The sequence below is a fragment of the Gambusia affinis genome, linkage group LG06 (assembly GCF_019740435.1).
Source record: "Gambusia affinis linkage group LG06, SWU_Gaff_1.0, whole genome shotgun sequence".
Lineage (NCBI taxonomy): Eukaryota > Metazoa > Chordata > Actinopteri > Cyprinodontiformes > Poeciliidae > Gambusia > Gambusia affinis.
Genome location: NC_057873.1, coordinates 205,897 through 225,355, shown reverse-complemented (window position 1 = coordinate 225,355; position 19,459 = coordinate 205,897). Strand labels below are relative to the sequence as shown.

The 19,459-nt window shown below is 35.3% G+C and overlaps 1 protein-coding gene across 1 annotated transcript; it reads left to right on the top strand.

The window, feature by feature from the left end:
- Positions 1-845: 845 nt before the first annotated feature.
- On the top strand, positions 846-15,533 carry ercc2 (excision repair cross-complementation group 2). The gene is made up of 21 exons (XM_044119735.1): positions 846-1,005; positions 1,090-1,152; positions 1,279-1,392; positions 3,094-3,210; positions 4,139-4,255; positions 5,469-5,592; positions 5,665-5,761; positions 6,718-6,851; positions 7,712-7,880; positions 9,084-9,202; positions 9,291-9,360; positions 9,479-9,548; positions 10,600-10,701; positions 10,778-10,841; positions 12,179-12,300; positions 12,382-12,474; positions 12,565-12,637; positions 12,721-12,791; positions 13,221-13,364; positions 14,183-14,326; positions 15,073-15,533. The coding sequence occupies exons 1-21, from the start codon at positions 946-948 to the stop codon at positions 15,163-15,165; spliced, it is 2,160 nt and encodes a 719-aa protein (XP_043975670.1). The 5' UTR covers positions 846-945; the 3' UTR covers positions 15,166-15,533.
- The last annotated feature ends 3,926 nt before the right edge of the window (positions 15,534-19,459 follow it).

Below are 19,459 nucleotides of genomic sequence, written 5' to 3'. Positions count from 1 at the left end.
TCCCAGTCAAAATCTCGATAAATTTTTTTTTATTTTGTTCTTTTTACGTAAATGTGTCCAACAAACTCACGCAGACAAAAAATATTCCCTATTGTAAAATTTCAGAGGGAATAATTGGTTAATTATTAACTATTGACATCAAGTATTCATTATAAAAAGAAAGAAATATCCATCTTGTTTAGCGTTTTTTTTTTCTTATTGTACGGAGTTTGTTTACTGGTGTGTGTCCCTTAAACTGATTCGGTGGTTTTGTATTTGTGGAAAATCAAATTAGTTTGGAAATGACTTTATAGCTTTCTATATAAAAGTAGTATTGTAAACCTCACTAATGATTCATTTCTGTATTTGCTTTGTCCGATCCTTTGCAATAAAATAGAAAATTGGGCTCTTTGTGGCTTCACCAAAGTTGATTAGCAGATTATTTCACTAAAATCATGTGAAAAATTTAATCATTGATTTAAAACAAGTTCCTATTTCTCCTTGAAAAGTTATTTGTAAGTTAATTTAATCTTATTTCAATACTTTTGCAGTAGAACTAGACAAAACACTTGGTGGGATTTTGTATTTTTGCAGAAAACACCAGGCATTTTTTTTTTTTAATCTAGTTCCAGTGGAAATATGGATGTACAGGTGTTGAAAGTCACTAATTCCTTAATATTGATTAAAAATATTCTAGTTCCATTGGTAAATCATTTCACTTATGGAGAAAAATATCTTGGTAAAAGTGTGATAATCAGCCACAGGAACTAGAACTTTTTAATTCATATTAAGGAATTATTTACTGAAAACAAGCTGATATATTTCTGGCTGAAAAGTTACTTGCAAGTTAGTATTTCAAGTGTACTAAGATATTTGAACTAGGAATTAGAATTACTTGGTAAGATTTAGTGTTTTTGCAGCGTATGAACTGATCCTGTGTGTGTTCAGGGTCATGGAGTCCTGGAGATGCCGTCAGGAACAGGGAAGACCATCTCTCTGCTGTCTCTCATCGTCGCCTACCAGAGGGTGAGTTTCATCTCCAACGTTTGGAGCTTCTGAACGTCACGACTCGGTTCTGATCGCCTCATCACAGCCTGTTGTGTTTCTCAGGCGTTTCCGCTGGACGTGACCAAGTTGATTTACTGCTCCAGAACAGTTCCTGAAATTGAGAAAGTAAGTCAGGATCAGATTAAATTGCAATAAGCATATTTTCCTTTGTAATAAACCCTTCTACAGAGAAGCAACAAGTGCTAGACTTATAGGAAGATGATTTAAAACTTTCTGCTTCTGTGTGTTGAGGTTGTGGAGGAACTCAGGAAGCTGATGGAGTTTTATGCCAAAGAAACGGGAGAAGTGAACAACTTCCTGGCTCTGTCTCTGTCCTCCAGGAAGAACCTCTGCATCCACCCAGAGGTACGAACTGCTGGACCGCTAAGAAATGATAATTATAAAAGTAATGATTAGGGATGCAACTTATGATTATTCTAGTTGATTGAATTAATTGCCACATTAAATTAAAAGCCTTTTTTTATACGCTATTCGAAATAAAAGATGTAAATAAACTACCAATTCAATAACATTTTTAAATATGAAAATGAACATTTAATTGCCTAAAATGCAATAACATATAATTCCTTTAGTAAATGTTAGATCATTTGTAGCCAGACTTATATCTGCAGCTAAAAAATCCTTCTAAATCAACATGTGGGACGTTTTCTGCAGGACAGGCTTGAACATCAGCACAGTGTAGGCCTGATCTGGTGATTATCTTTTTGATTAAACAATTAATAATAACTGGATGAAAAAGGTGCTTAAAAGGAGATTTATATATATATATATATATATATATACATATATATATTCATATTTATATATATATATATGTATATATATATATATATATATATATATATATATATATATATATATATATATATATATTTTTTTTTTTACATAATTTGAACCAGATAGAGTTAAAACTGTCACTTGCTGAGTTCTGGATAGAACACATTTACAGACATTTTTTAATATTAAATGCAAAATGTTTATATTTTTCTACAATAAAATTTTCAGTGACGTGCGGTCAGGGGAGGCAGGTGAGGCAGTGCCTCACCAGCCATCATGGAAAGAAAGAAAATACATAATCATAAAGTAATTTAAATTGTTATATTCATCCGGTGGTTTGTACTAAAAAATATTTATTTTTCATGTAGCTTCACCAATTTCGATTTTTATTTGTTCAAAATCGCTGAATTTTCTTATTTTCCCATTCAAATGCTTGGAAGCGATGCCGGTGAGGCAGCAGCGAGCTCTGCCTCACCTTGGATTGCGCAACCCCTGGCTCTGCGCTGGCTGCTAAGCGGAGAGAGCATGTTGCTGTAGGCGTCAATAAAATGGTTTAAACAAATTTAATATGTGAATTTATTTCCAATAATTTAGCTTATGTATATAATGTACAGTGCTTTTTGTCACCAACTGTGTTTGTGTAACGTGTTTCGTGTAATGAGCGATTATAAACGGCAGAGAACAGGTTCGAGGTGAGGCAGGCAGTTCTCTTGCCTCATGGCAGGGGGCGCTCAAGATCCCAGACGTTCGTCTTGTTCACTCCTCAACTGCCGAGTAAGTGACAGCGAGCTAGGCTAAACGATTCGGGAAGCAAGTCAAGTGCAGCGATAGATTATAATAGAGATAGAGATTTTTTTCCTCTCGCTTATCCCGACTTTCGACATGGATGACTACATTACAACACTAAAAAAGTTTTCTCAAGTGGACTTTCAGTCGAAGCAGGAGATAATATGTGTGTTTTGTGAGCTACAGTTTGTATGTGTAAGGATGCAGAAGTGAAACATAACCTGTAAACTGCTGTCAATCTATGCATCTATTTGCAAATCTGATTCTGATGACGTCAGTGCCTCACCAGCTATGAACCTCACCGCACGTCACTGAAAATTTTAGTAGTTCTATCAGCAAATGGCCTATTTTAAGTCTGTATTCTCTAGTTGACTAATCATTTACTACATTAGTTGCCAATTGTTTCTAATAACTGATTCATCTGATTAATCGTTGGAGCTTTAATAGTGATAATGAAAGAGTTTTTGTTTTTTCTTCGTGTAGGTCAGCTCTCTGCGTTTTGGGAAGGAAGTGGACGGGAAGTGCCACAGTCTGACGGCGTCCTACATCCGCGCTCAGCGCCACAGCAACCCCAACATGCCTGTCTGTCGCTTCTATGAGGTAAGAAAACGGCTGAACTCACAGCAGCAGATGATTTCATCTCAAATTTTTACATTAAGCTAGAAAAGTAACGAAGCAACTTACATTTTTACTGTAACATCAGTTTTTGCATCAGGTTTTATTGGTTGTTGACCAATTTCTTCATTTAGTCTAAGAAATTAAACACAGAAAATAAAAATGAGCTGCAGGTTCTTTAATACATTTAATAATTTTGAACCAAATGAATGAATTGGAAGATTATCTTCAAACATAATGTCTGATATTCATCTGATGCTAAATGAATTTCACTAAATCCACCTCTGGTGCGTTTATAGATGGAAAATGTAGGAATTCTCAGTTTGGATGCAATTAATGAGCAGAAAGAAAACATTAGTCATTATAGATGAAATGAAAATATATAATGGGGAGGAGTAAATTTCCACCAAAAAACAAAAAAAAAGTCCTACACTGCAAAAATACCAAATTTTACCAAGTATTTTTGTCTAGTTTCTAAGGCAAATATGTTTATACACTTGAAATAAGACAAAACTAAACTTGCTGTTTGTTTTAGGTCAATAATTCCCTAATATTGAATTATATTAATTCATTACATTATTAAAACTTTGATGAAAAAGTTTTAGTTCAGCTGGCAGATTGTTTAATTTATAACAAGACAGTTTTCCATGTTGTACTTGTTATAAGTACCAGTAGAAGTAGCAATTTTTTCATCAATATTAAGAAATTATTGACTCAAAACAAGCTCCTAATTCTTGTTGAAAAGTTTCATTTCAGCAAGAAAATTAATTCACACTTACCAGCACACTTAATTCAATTGTGCTGAGATATTTGCACAAGAAACTAGACCAAAAATACTTAGTAGGGTTGGAGCTGTAACCTCTGAGGAGTCTCCATTTCTCCGTTTCTTTGACATAATTACTCGTTGTTGCAGGAATTTGACGCGGTTGGACGACAGGTTCCTCTTCCTGCCGGCATCTACAACCTGGACGACCTGAAGGACTTTGGCAGGAGGAAAGGCTGGTGTCCGTACTATCTGGCTCGCTACGCGGTATGCTAACAAACGCGCTTGAATGGCTCAAACATGACAACAAAATCTATTAATTCTTTAGTTTCTTAAGAATTTAGAAACTAAATTCTTAAGAAACTAAATTAAAAAGCTATTTAGTTGTTTAATTCTTAAAAAACTAAATAGCTTTTTAAGAATTAATATCTTAAAAAGCTACAAGCTTAAAAAGCTTTTTAAGTCTTGCTACAAATTTTGCACAGAAGTCGAATTTAAATTGAGTTCTTCTGTGACTTCTATCTTCAAACTCCCCCTCTTGGCATCAGGAGACTCTTGACTCGTGCACAATTTATTATGAAAATTTAGAATTTTAATGATTTCAACAATTCAAGATTTACAACTGCAATGACCTTTTAACCCCCCAATGGCTGATTTCTTATAAAATTATACAAAAGAGGATTAAACCCACAAGTTTAGCTTCGATGCAAATTAGCCACTCCAGGCACAAGTTTTTAAATCTTAACATGTAGATTATTTTTTATGCTGTTATTTCTGTGATAAAACTTTAAACGTTCAGAGCTCCAGTACTTTTTGCAGCAATTGCTGTTTTCCGACATGGAACTTTAAACAGGTGTTTGATTTGTGAATAAGCCAATAAATCAATCAGATTTGGTATTTAAACTGTACTCCTCATCATGCTGTTCACCTTCTGACTTCATGAGACCAAGACGTCGGTAACAACTGATCAAAAGATCCTCGATAATGCCTCAATTTCCTGTTCCACTGTAAGAAAACACAGCATTCTTTTTACATTTAAATATTTATTTGTTATTTAATTAAAAATTTAAAGTAATAATTTTATTCTTTGTTGTGTAAAAAATACATCCATCTGATAAAAGTTTCTACAGTTGTATCCAAATGATGCACGTCATTAATTAATGTGAATATTGTTTCATTCCTTAGTCGCAAAAAAGCTTCAAACCCAAAATTACATGTAACCTTTTGAATTTTGGTCAGATGTCATTTATTCTGAAATATCTGTTGTATAAGACATCAAATGTGCTGGTAAATATTTTTATTTCATCTTCCAGATTACCTCAGATTATAAATATTTTGGAGTTTTTGATTCTGTCGTCTCAGTTTGCATCTCATCTTCCGGATGTAGTTCATCTTCTGACCTCTAGTTGGTGCCAGAAACGCTTCTGATTGGACCGTTGACACGAGAGGCTTCAACTGTGCTGGTTGTGTGTGTTTTCAGATTCTTCATGCCAACATCGTTGTGTACAGCTACCACTACCTGCTGGACCCAAAGATAGCCGACCTGGTGTCCAAGGAGCTGGCCAAGAAGTCAGTGGTGGTGTTTGATGAGGCCCATAACATCGGTAGGGAGATAATGACGTTAAGCGATTAAAGTGCTAACGATGGAGTCGTCTGAATTTCTTCTTGTTCCTCAGACAACGTGTGCATCGACTCCATGAGTGTGAATATAACTCGGCGGATGCTGGACCGCTGCCAGAACAACGTGGACACGCTGCAAAACACGATACTCAAGTAAGTAGTTTCATGTTTTCAAAGTTTAGAAAAAGACTGACCTGCCGATGGAGAGAAATATGGCAGATTCTAGACTCTGGGTGTTGGATTGGCGCATCTTTAAGCAAAATAAAAGAAATAAATAGAAAATATAAAAGTAAATTCCACTTTCTGACGAGAGTTATTCCTCAAATATCCCATAAACCCACTTTTATTTTTAAATTTTTACTATATTTTAATCATTTTATTTATTATATTAGTGTGCATTTAATTTTTTTAATCTTTATTTCAGTGTGTGTATTTAACTGTGTACTTTTATTTTTATTCATTTAGTATGTATGTATACATATTTATATTACTTATCTTTCTTTATGTATATGTTTATTCATTTTTTATATTTAATTTGACTTTATTGATTTATTTATTGGATATTTTTTGTATTTACTCTTTGCTCCTGAAAATATTTGACTTTGTAGTTTTTTGTTCACTCTGTTAAGTTTTGTGTAGCACATTTATCAACAAGGCAGCTAAAATTTATTTACTTCATAAAAACACAAGAATAAAAAGTTATTACCTTTTACACATTTGAGAAACCAATAACAAACATTACATTTTGTCAAGTGCCATCATCAAAATCATCAATAATTATCAAAGATATTGATTAATATTCCATTTATTATGGTTCAAAAGCAGCCATAATGGCCTAGATTTAAAGGACGTTTTCTGGAAGTTTGTTCTAGATTTGTGGTACATAGAAGCTGAAAGCTGCTTGTTGTAAACAATATGTTTATGGTCGACAACATTGCACCTTAGTAAATGTAAAAAATCTTTGTTCTGCACTTAAAAATCTGAATAAAATTGTCTCCACTGGGATGCTGGGTCGTAGTTCAGGAACTATTTTAGCTTAGAGATGCTAATTAGCTTCTCCCAGCTGTCCAGTAGTTACCAAAGCAAAAACGTTTTTTGTTTCTTTGCAGGATAAAGGAGACGGATGCTGCCAAGCTGAGGGAGGAGTACAGACGATTGGTGGAGGGGCTGAAGGAAGCCAACGTTGCCAGGGAAACGGACGTCTACCTGGCAAACCCGGTTCTACCTGACGAGGTTCTGCAAGGTCCGTCAATCCACCGTTCTTTATCTTTTCTCTCGCTGCTCTTTTGACATTCGCAGCAGTGCTCGTTTTAATGCAGACACATTTTTAAAAACTTTTTGTATTACAACTAAAAATGTGGGAATCCTCCTTTTACTTCCTCCTCACATGGGGAAAGAAGGACGCCTTCCGAGTTGAACGTTTCTGTAACCGATAATGGAGTTGAAGTAAAGTTGGAATATTACTAGAAAAAAGTTGGAAAAATGCCAGATTAAAGTCATAATAATGTGAGAACAAAGTTGTAAAATTGTGAGAATAAAGTCAAATATTATGAGAATAGTCACTATAATACAAAAATAAAGAATACAGAAATAGTCGCAATAAGTTCTAATAATAAAAGAATAAAGTTATACCGTACAACTTTATTCTCATACAAGTTTTTTAATCATATTTTTCCAGACTTTACACATTTTTTATGCTTGTGTTCTTAAAATTCATCTGTTTTTTTATGTGGTTTGTAAATTATATTATAAACTTACAGTGGACATTTTTACTGTGGTCTTTTGTACATCCAACTTTCAAATACCATGAAAATCCACTGCAAACAAATACATAGTTAAATAATGAACTAATAAAAGAACGGATAAATCTGTTTGCATGTAGAAACAATAACATTGCAATGCATTAAAAATATAAATTAAAACTTGATGTCCTACTCATTAGACCAGTTTATTTTCAAATTCTGGTTTTTATCTTCCTGAAAGTCTTTACAACAAACTCAGAGGAACTCCTGTTACTTTTATGTTTCCAGTTTTCTGCTTTGCGGTGATCAGATTGTTTTATTTAAAGCTAACTGCTTGTTTTCCTCTCTTCCTCTCCGTCAGAGGCCGTTCCCGGTTCGATCCGTACGGCCGAACACTTTGTCGGCTTCCTGCGGCGTTTCCTGGAGTACCTGAAGGCCCGGCTGCGGGTGCAGCACGTCGTCCAGGAGAGCGCCCCGCAGTTCTTAAAAGACATCTTCGACAAAGTCTGCATCGACAGAAAACCTCTCAGGTCAGCCTGGTTTCTCCACACAGGAGAGTTTAGTGTTGATGATAAACCCTGAAAAAATAAACTTACTAACTGCAGAAATATTAAACAGCTAAGAATAAATGTAAACATTGCTTCATCTTGTCACTCCTCTAGAGTTTAATAGAAATGCTTCAATTCCACTGATATAAAAATTAGGGCTGATATTGATGGCCGATATTTACCAATATTGGGATATTTTGATGCCAGCCGATGACATTTACATTTAAACTCCACACAGTCCTACGAGGCATCATTAACACGGAGACAAAAACAGACGGCAACAAGATAGAAATGAACATCTGTTGTAACATCTTTCCAGTTAAACGGATCAACATCGTTGATATTGGTGATTTTTCATCTTGATAAATTTAAAGTAATGATGTTTTTAAAAAAAAAAAAAAAAGAATATCAGAAATATTATTTTTTTTCTATTTATTCTATTTTTTCCACAAGAGGATCAATAAATGTCACCAATTACAACGATGCATTAGAGTCATCATAGATTAAGTAAAAGTACATTTCTCTCGAAATTCTCAGAAATGTTGAGATTAATCTCAGGAATTTTCTGAATTTCAAAAGTTTAAAATTTGCTAGAAAAAAAAATGTACATTTTGAGATTATACTGAGAAATTAGCTAGAAAAACCAAAAATTTGAGTTTGAAATGGTGAAAATTTGCTAGAAAAAAACCTCAATTTTCTTTTTGAAATTATTAAGCAAGTTTTTAGAAAAAAGAGGAAATGAACTAGAAGAAACTCAAAAAAAATATTTTGATTAATCTCAGGAATTTTCTAGAAAAAACTGTGATAATCTCAAAATTTCGGAGTTTTTCTAGAATATCGATATTTGGAAAGATGATATCTTATAATATTTATTTTTAATCATTTTAAAATGTTTTATTCCTCTGAGTTGCCGAACTTGCAAATAATTGTGTATTTTGTCCACATGATGACATCATTTTTACAAGTTAAATGGGATTAAACAGTAAAACCCTTTTACTCGAGTATATTTTTAAAAATAACTTGTAAATATATCAAAGTAGTGATTTGTTTACTTCAGTACAAAACATTCACCTCTGGTTGGTTGTAATATTTACCCACCAGCTCAGCTGAGGAGGCGTCAGATAACGGACATATATTTGTATATTTAACGTGGTTTTCTTCTTCTGCTCCTCTGTGTGTCTGCAGGTTCTGTGCGGAGAGGCTGCAGTCGTTGCTGCGAACTCTGGAGATCGCAGACATCGCAGATTTTTCGGCCGTTACGCTCATCTCCAACTTTGCAACTCTTGTCAGCACCTACAGCCAAGGTACTGAAACGCTCCTGACCAAAGCTCTTACTCCTCCAGTAAACTTGTTGCACAAATGTTTAGTTTTAAGAGATTTCTCCTTGTAAAGGTTTTACCATCATCATCGAACCTTTTGAGGACAGAACTCCAACCATCGCCAACCCTGTGCTGCATTTTAGGTGGGTAAGAATTAACAGGAAGCATCACTGGGTGCTGCTAATTAGAATTTAATAAACCATTAATCGATTGTCATAAGTTAATTAATATTTTGGATCTCTGCTTTTCTCCGTTTCCCAGCTGCATGGACCCGTCTATAGCCATCAAACCTGTTTTTCAGAGGTTCCAGTCGGTCATCATCACCTCAGGGGTGCGTCTCTCTTTTTCCTCCCCAAACTTGTTTATTCCATTCCAGGTTCCTACGGGTGCTTGAATTTCAATCAGGTGATTTCAAGGTTTGGAAAGTGCTTGATTTCTGTATAAACCCCTGAAGTAGGTTGATATTTAAACTGCCAAGTTTTGTAATAAAGTTCAATCTAGTTCTTGATCAAAATCTAACTTCGTAATTCAGCAGAAACTGGATATTTTCACACACTTAATAAAAAGACAGACACATTTAGTTAATCATTATCTGAAGTTAAATCAGACTAAAGTTTTCATGGTTTTGGTCAAAGTTGCTTAGCCGGCCAGTGGTTGCTAGGTAACGGGGGTAACGTTGCCTGGTGACTCTGCTGGGCTTAGCTGGGGTTGCTAGGTAACGGCGCAGTGCCCTTCCAAAAAACCGTATTCTTTAACTTATTTGTTTTAGTGTTTTTGTTTTTGTTTTTCAAAGCTGTAGAGAACCAAATAGAAATACAAAAATGTGCAACATATTGGCAACGTATGAGTTTAGCATACGTGCCCCCTTAAACCAGAATAAACTTTCCCTGTTTTTGGTCGGTTAGAATTACCAAAATTATTTCTATTTGCTAAATGCCAGAAAACTTTGTGAGATTGTTTTTAGACTTTTTGTAACTTTCTTTGTGTTTCATGGTTTTAGCATTTAATTTGAGCAGGAAGCTCATTTACCTGAACATGATTTGATTGGATTGTTTCAATGCAATGGATCAATCATTACATTGAAAACATAAAAGTTTGTTATATTTTAGTTGTGGTAGAATACCATAGCAGGACATTATTATTAATAACTGTATTAAATTATATCACATATTAGTGAATTGAAACTGTCCTTTTTTAGTTCATTTGTATTGTTTTTATCTCAAAGATTTTGTTAAAGTTCTTGAATTTTGCTGTATGAATCATTTTCAAGTAAACAATTTCAAATCTAAACATTGAGAGTTGTTTTAAGTTTTTTAAATTAAAGCTGTATTTAAAGACTTCTGAGTAATTAAACTGTATTTCTTCCTCTGTTCCCTCGTCAGACTCTCTCTCCGTTGGACATCTACCCCCGCATCCTCGACTTTCGACCCGTTACCATGGCGTCCTTCACTATGACGCTGGCACGAACCTGCCTCTGTCCTCTGGTGCGCAACACGTCGTTCACGCTCGGTGGCCATTTTGTCTTTAATCTCCTGATGTTGTTGTTTTGTTTTTGCACAGATTGTCGGCCGAGGAAATGACCAGGTGGCTCTGAGTTCAAAGTTCGAGACGAGAGAGGATTTCGGTGAGCTTCTATATATTCTATTTTATTTTGTTTTTAGCAAGTAGCTGTCCAAATGTTTGGAACTGGGGCCAAAACAGTGAAGTAGAAATAGTCCTGGGCAAAAAAAAACAAACTTCTCTTTTCCTTTGAGAAATGTAAAAACAATTCTGTTGTAAAAACAAACTAAATAGACAATATATTAGTGAAATCTATTTGCCTAATTTCTATACAGAAAGTTTCTGTAAATCATTTTAAATGCAGTCTAGGCTGCGAGAACATGATGTGTTCCTTTTTTTGGTTGTATTTTTTAAAACTTTCTTATTTAGCCTAATTTAATGCTATCAAATTAATATGAAAGCAAAAAATTTGTTTACTGCAAGATGAATAATTTGGGTGTTGCCTGAGTTTATTCTGAATTCTCTGCATATGTGGAGTTAAATTGGGTCATAAAGAAAAAAAGATTTGTAACTGAAAAAAATTATTTAAAACTGAAATGAAAGATTTAAACTCAAGAAAGATTTAAAACCGAATACTGAATTTTAAACTGAAAGTAAAACTAGACAAAAAATGATTTGAAATTGGGGGAAAAAAAAATTTGGAACAGAAATATTTTGAAACTGAGTAAAAGGCTCTGAAATTTAAAAATACATAAATGTACTTAAAACTGAAAAAAATGTTTTGAATCAAAAAAAGGATGTTTGTTTTATGGGTTTCAGATTTCTCTTTCTGTTTCAACTCGGGGGCCATGAGAACTGGAAATATTCTGTGTGATTTGTTTTGAAAATTATCTGCTTCACTTTTATAACCTGAAAAACATTTTTTAGTCTCAAAATGTTTTTCTGTTTGGAACAAACTTCTTCTTCCCAATTTAGATTTATTTTCTTTCTCTTTTTTCTCTGATCAGTAAAAATTTCACTTCAACCAAACGAGGAGAAGCAGCATTCAGCATCTATGCACCACAAATCTGGAACAAACTTCCAGAAAACTGTAAAACAGCAGAAACACTGACTTCCTTTAAATCTCAACTAAGAACCCACTTGTTTAGATTGTATTTGAAACGTAATCAATTACAAATTTATTGATGGAATCTGACTTAATGTTGTGTTTTTGATTTGATGTAAAGCACTTTGAAATGCCTTGCTGCTGAAACGTGCTATACAAATAAAATTTGACTGATTGATTGATTGATTCAACTTATTTTAAGTGTTTCACCATCAGCAGTCTGGAAAAATAAATCTGTGCTGCTCTTGAATTGTGAACAAAGGCCACACAGAACCGTTCCCAGGGCTGCAAACGGCCCCCGGGCCGCCCTTTGAGCAGCCCTGATCTTTCTCACCTGATCTGTTGTCGTTTTGCAGCCGTGATCCGTAACTATGGCAACCTCCTCCTGGAGATGTCGGCGGTCGTTCCAGACGGGATCGTTGCCTTTTTCACCAGCTACATCTACATGGAGAACATCGTGGCGTCTTGGTACGAACAGGTCGGTGTCGGCGACGCGCTGCTGCTTTCAGGCAGCCAGACGACTCCGCTAAAGGAATCGACTCCGGGTTTCTGTTTGCAGGGGATCCTGGAGAACATCCAGAAAAACAAGCTGATCTTCATCGAAACGCAGGACGCGGCGGAAACCAGCATGGCTCTGGAAAAGTACCAGGAGGTCAGAGGAATCCTGGGAATTTATTTAATCAGTTTTAGTGTTTAAAACAGCTAAGATGTGATTTATTTTTCTTACTTTGTTTCTCGTTAGGCGTGTGAGAACGGCCGAGGAGCCATCCTCCTCTCTGTGGCCCGAGGGAAGGTTTCTGAAGGAATAGACTTCGGTAAATAATTCAGATCCATCCGATGAAACGGATTCAACAGACAAATAATTGTGCTTTTATTTTTGTTTTTCTTGTTTGTTCAGTTCACCATTTCGGCAGAGCGGTTATCATGTTTGGAGTCCCGTACGTTTACACTCAGAGCCGCATCCTGAAGGTGAGAATCGTTCAATCTTAAAAGAGAAGCTAAACTTCAAATCAGCAATTTTTTTTTTTGACAGATAAACTGAATAGATTCAGAATCAGAACATAAATATAATTTATTGTCTCGCAGAATCTAAACAGTTGAAAACAAACGAAATTCAGAATAACATACTGTACATTAAGGTCAAGATTATAAACAGGAAAATGCAACTGAATAGTTTTTCAAGATGTTAAAAAGTCATATTTGTTTAGGATTCAAACATTAAGTGCAAAACTAACAATAATTTTTTATGCATTAGTTTTCCAAAATGATTTATTTCATACATGTATCTATATTTATGCTGTGTCTTTATTGATATAAAGAAAATCTTCCTTCCCAGACTGATGGGCATCAACTGTTTCCTCCTGCTGACGTTTCCTGTTGCGTGTTTTTCTCCGTCAGGCTCGGCTGGAGTATCTGCGGGATCAGTTTCAGATCAGAGAGAACGACTTCCTGACGTTCGACGCCATGCGTCACGCCGCTCAGTGCGTCGGCAGAGCCATCAGAGGCAAGACGGACTACGGCCTCATGATCTTTGCCGACAAGGTGAGCGGCGAAACTGTAAACATGCAGAGAAAATGTTTGCGGTGCGCAAAGAATTAATCGAGTTACGGTTAATGGTTTATTAGATTAAAATGAGTTCCGATAGATTAATTTATGGAGTCCTTTCAATCTTTTTAGTGTGGTAGTTTTATCAATGTCCAGCAGAGGGCGCCATTGCTCACAATTGATCCGTTGATCCAGGAATTAAACAAATGCTCTTTATGTGGTTCTGTTTAGAAATATAAACACTTGACAAGCTTATTAAAGTTATCATAGTTAATGCTGTTAATTCAGCCCAGCTGCTTGATGGAGCAGCACCAATTTCTGATTTAATGATTACCGATCTGATCCAAAGGGAGGACAGAGAAGAAGAGGAGATAACGCCAATAAACAGCTGATTTTGAGATTTTTGTGAGTTAATAATGTTTTAATTTTCCATCAAGAGCAAAAACAGAAAGTACCTCGTATGAACATCTCTCCGTTCGTATGGAATTAAGTATTTTACATATTTTAGGTTTTTCATCTTTTATTTTTCTATTCAGCAACTTAATAGGTTCCCATTTTGTTCTATTTTATAAATGTCTAAGTTTAATAATTTCTGTTTATTCAGTCAGTTTTTAATACATCAGACACAAAATAATGTTAACATTTTGTGTCAGCATATTTTGAAATAATTAGCCCAACATGTTATAGAACGATGGTCGGCCATCTTGATTCAAGAAAAAACTCAGGTTTTTAAGAAAATGGCCGTTTTAGACAAACTCATTAGTAATAACTTGTATCAGTTGTTTATGGGAGTAATTTGAGCTTTTTGTTCGCAGAGATACGCTCGATCAGACAAACGTGGGAAACTTCCTCGCTGGATTCAGGAGCACATCAACGACGGCAGCCTGAACCTCACCGTGGACGAAGCCGTCCAGCTGTCCAAGCACTTCCTGCGTCAGATGGCTCAGCCGTTCAGACAGGTAACCTCGACCCACAGGAATACTGCTTCCACAAAATTAGAATATTGTGAAAACGTTTTCACGAAATCACGGTGTCAAACCTTAACATTGATTGTGCTGTTTATTGTTTCTCATTTATTGTGAAACTTTTAAATGCTAAAAAAAAGTTGACATCTGAAATGTTTTTTTTTTTTTTTCTCATTTCTCCGTGGTTTGTTCCACAAAAATATCAGTAAATTTGAAAATATAGCTAGATGCAGCTCAGAAGCTGATTGCTAAGAGTGCTGTATCCAAGTATGTTATCAGAAAGTTAAATGGAAGGAAAAAGTGTGGACATTTATGAGTTTGAGAAGTTTTGGCTTTTAAAATATTCTTTTATTATTGGTGTTATGTAATATTTTAAATTCCCCAAGGCTCTGAATTTTGTATTTTTATTTTCTGTGAGCCAAAATTACAACAAATAGATGATAAAAATATTTAGCTCTGAAATAAATGAGAAAATTCATACATTTTTTCCTCATGTTCCAATTATTTGATATGCAGCAGCAGCACAATAACTGACCAACTAGTTGCGTTGATGTTTCTGCCCAAACATCTTTTAAAGTCAGTAGTTGACAACAACAGTAGTTTTTCTTTTTTTGGCACTGGAATGGATAATAAGCAAATAAAAAAAGTTTCAAATGCATTAAGGTAAATCAGAAATCGTTTGATTAGTTTTATAAATTTCTGACCAACTGAAGCTGAACGATTTTAAAACGTCTTTGCAGGAGGACCAGCTGGGTCTGTCTCTGCTGACTCTGGAGCAGCTGCAGTCGGAGGAAATGCTGCAGAAAATCTCTCAGATGGCTCATCAGACCTAGAGCCCATAATCCAGTGGATTATGTCATCACCATGGCAACGGCAGATTTCAGTCAAACAAAAGGAGGAAGCCTCATTCCTGCACCAGCCTTCCCACAAACACTTAAAAACAGTTTATCAACGTGTAGATTATGTAAATTGATTCATTTTTTCAACATGGATTTTTTTTTAAAATGTGTTTGTTACAAAGAAAATTACAGAAACTTAAAGTTCTGTAAAAGAAGAGATTCTGGTGGAAAATTAGTTTGTGTATAAAGTGTCTGTCATACAGACTCAAACTACTGCAGATTTAATGTTCTGACTGTAAACTTTTTAATATCTGTCTATAAAAATGTTTCTACCCAGCTGTTTCTGTTTTTATCTTGTCTTTACTATTCAAGTAACTAAATAAAACTAAAGAAAAACATAGAATTTTTGTGTTGGATCTGGACCCAGTTGGTCGGTGTGGACTTGGTCATTTTAATTTTAGTCAACATTATGAACCTAATGGAAATGATCCCAGAACAATAAAAACAAAAAAATAAGACATTTAAGACTAAAACAGCAAATAATGACAGGCAGGTTTAAAATCACACATTGAATATAAAGGAACTTGATTTGTATGAAATATTTTTTGTATAAACATGTTTAAATCATACAATATCAATGTTTATTGAGTCTGCCATTGTTTTTTCTTGCAGTGATTTTGTAGACCAAGTTCAGTTATGCTGAAGTTCTAGCTTGTATTAACGTAGAGGATTCAGAGTTCAAACTAACAAAGTCTTGATTGTATCTTTTTTGTGTTGATAGTCTGAGTAAAGGGCCGTTTTCATGTGCAGTTCCATCTCAATCTTACACAAACAGACATAAAAATGCAGAGAATAAATCCATTTTCAATCAGTTTTCTGCACCAAAGAGTTGAAAACACATTTTCACCGACGCTCTTTAAATGTGTATATATTTGACATTTTAAATTGACATTTGTGACTGTACACAAACAGACCAGAGTGTGTTTATTTTGAGGTAACGCAAAAGAATTGTTTTCTCCATGTCCCCTAGGGGGCTCCGTACTTCAGCAAGTGGGATTTTCCGAAAGACTTCGTTTGCTTGAGGCGTCAGTTCCTTCTCTCTCCTAAAATGAGATACACAGTAGGGTGACCAGTAGGGTCCGTATTTCCCGGGACATGTCCGTATTTCACGTCCTGTACCGGGCGTCCCGGGAAATTTTTAGGAAGTGAGGAAATGTCCTGTTTTTGCAGGAACCGGACCAACGTGTCGTGGATTCTCCCCCTCCCCCCCAACGTGTCGCGGTTTCTCTCCATCCAACCCTGGTCCAACACACTGGAATCCAATAGGTGAATCACCTCCTAAGTGCAGCCAAGTTCTCCAGAGTCCTGCTAATGACCTCATTATTTGACTCAGGTGTGTTGAAGTAGAGATACATCTAAGAGTTGCAGGAGACAAAACAGGCCCTCGAGGCCTGGAGTTTCCCACCCCTGAACTAGGAGGTGGACTGAAGTTTACCTCCGTAGGCTGGTCGATGCATCCGATCTCCCGTCGCCCTCAACCTCTCCAACTCGCTGGATCCTGTTTGTGGTTGAAATTATCTTTAACAGACTGAGGAACAACTATAAAAAACCATAGGGAATTTATAAATTATTTGTCAATATTTATTTGAAGGCTTTACAGCATTTGGAGTCTCTGTTCACTGAACACAGTCAGGAGAAAGAGCCTCGAGCAAAACACAGCTTATTGTTTTATAGGAAAGGTTTCGTTACTTTCACAGTTTAACAATCTAAATAGCTACAAAACAGACTGAAAACATACACATTTTCTTTCATGAAGCATATTAAACATTTAAGGATGTCATAAGAATGCAAAGAAGAAAATATTCTACAACTTTCTAATAATACAGAGTTCAGAGAAACAGCTTCAGAAGACTTTCCCATGAGCACATGCTTTACACAAGAACCATAAAACTGTTATGAATCGATTCACTCATAATCATAGTAACAATAAAATTTTCCATCCCATCTGCAAGATAAACAGACATGTAGCCTACATGTTTGTTGCTACATGTACTTGGTCTGCTGGTCACCAGAACCTCATTATTCACACAGAGAGTTTTTATCTCCTTAACAAAGCTGTTGAAATACTAATTATATGCGTCCATGAATTTCAGGCAGTGAAGCTCGTTTACTGCGTTTACACTCTTCATGTTGACTACATAGTTAACTTTATCGTAGTAGGAGATCGGAGGCAGCTTGTCCGTCTCATATAGATCGATCTCGACGGCAGTCATTTTGTTCATGTTTCTCTCTCTCACACATTGGTTAAGAGTGTCTTCATGTTTTCTTTCTGTTGGTCTCGAAGCCTTGGGTCCACTATGCATTGTGCATGCACTTCCCTACTAAGATGGATCACATCTGGTTCAGACTTGTGGGAACTGTTCTTCTTCTTCTTCTTTTCTATTATGGCGGATCACAAGCAACTTTAAGGTGCATACCGCCACCTACTGTACATGAGTGTGTAGCAGCGTTACTTCACATCTATTAGATTCTATTTTTTAATTTTGTATTCTTAAGATAGATAAACAATGCTTTCCTTAATTTATTGCACGTGCGTGCGTTGTGAGGATCGAACCGGGGGGGCGGGGGGGGGGGTGCACGAGTTGTGAGCTGGCGCAAGACTCAACCCTCGGCATCCGGTGTACGATTTTCAAAATAAAAGCTCCTCCAGACTCAATACATAGAACGGACATATTTAATTATTTCTTGCGCGGCCCGGTACCAATTGGTCCACGGACCGGTACCGGTCCGCGGCCCGGTGGTTGGGGACCACTGCTCTAAGGATGGAATATTAACATTGTTCTTTTTCCCCATCATTTTTCTAAACATTGACCACACATTCTGTAAATTTATTTCTGAACCTATTGATGAACAATAGTCTCTCCACGTTTTCTTTTTTGCATCCTTTATAGTTTTCCGAGCTTTTGCTCTTTTCCTTTTATAATCAATAAGGTTTTCGATTGTTAGATTTTTCTGTAGTATTTTAAAAGCTTTATTACGATCTTTAATTGTTTGACTACATTCATTATTCCACCAAGGAACTACTTTCTTCTGACCTTTCACTTTTATTTTTGGTATGCTATAATTTGCAGCATTTAGAATATGTTCTATTATTTGATTTGTACACTCTTCAATATTACCTTTTAATGTTACTATATGTCTTGTTTCCTCACATTTTGTTTTAAATTTAAACCAATCAGCTTTATTAAAGCACCATCTTATTAATGTAAACTCTTCTTGTCTATTTATATTATCATTAATTATTGTACTCACTGGAAAGTGATCACTCCCTAATGTAGATTCCCCATTTCCATCCCATTCACATGCACTAACAAGACAGTCAGATATTAATGAAATATCTGGACATGAAACTGTATTTTTATGTATATTTACTCTTGCACCTTTTCCATTATGATCCGTTTTCTTGCGACCCCATAGACTGTTGTGAGCATTAAAATCTCCACACCAAACGTCTCTTCTATGTATTTTCCCTATTTCCTTAAATATTTCATTATCTAGATTTTTACATGGATTATAATAATTAATAATTTTAATATTTCCATGTTTCCTTAAATTAAATATTTCTATATTAACACATTCTAATTGTTTATTTAATGAGTTTTTCTTATAAGCAATTCCTTCCTTAATTAGGTGGCACATCCTCCACCACTACCATTACTTCTATCCTGTCTTTCTATGTTATATCCAGGAATTTTAAAATCTAAGTTTGAGTTTAACCATGTTTCTTGTATACATATTATATCTGGTATTATTTCTAAATCATAAATATACTTTTTAAATTCTTGTCCATTGGCTATTAAATTTCTGGCATTTCATTGAAGAATATGAAGAACCATTAGAAAAGCTTGTATCCTAATCCTGAACATTTTCTGTTATTTCAGTGGCACTCAAAATGGTATGAATCTGATCTGCTTGAATTTCTTTCATATCTAGGAACCTCCCTGCTGCTGTTACTATTGCTTTTATTTTATCACTTTTCTTCATTTGGACTGTAACATTAATAATATGACATATAAATGCTACAAAGTTTTCTTTTTTCACCATCATTGTATTTTCCTCTATTTTACATTTATGTGAACATATATTATTCGTATTTGTTGTTGGCATTAGTATTTGTCTCTGATCATTCTGTCCTTGATTTGTGTTCCCAGAAGTGTAACTTTGGTCTGTTTCTCCCAGCTTCATTCCTCTTGTACTATCTTTCTTTACTCTTTTTAATGCTTCTGCA

Coding starts and splice junctions, on each gene's coding strand:
- ercc2 (XM_044119735.1), top strand. CDS start 946: ATGCCGTCAGGAACAGGGAAGACCATCTCTCTGCTGTCTCTCATCGTC. Junction 12,638..12,720: donor TTCTGAAGGAATAGACTTCG/GTAAATAATTCA, acceptor TTGTTTGTTCAG/TTCACCATTTCGGCAGAGCG. Junction 13,365..14,182: donor TCATGATCTTTGCCGACAAG/GTGAGCGGCGAA, acceptor TTTTGTTCGCAG/AGATACGCTCGATCAGACAA.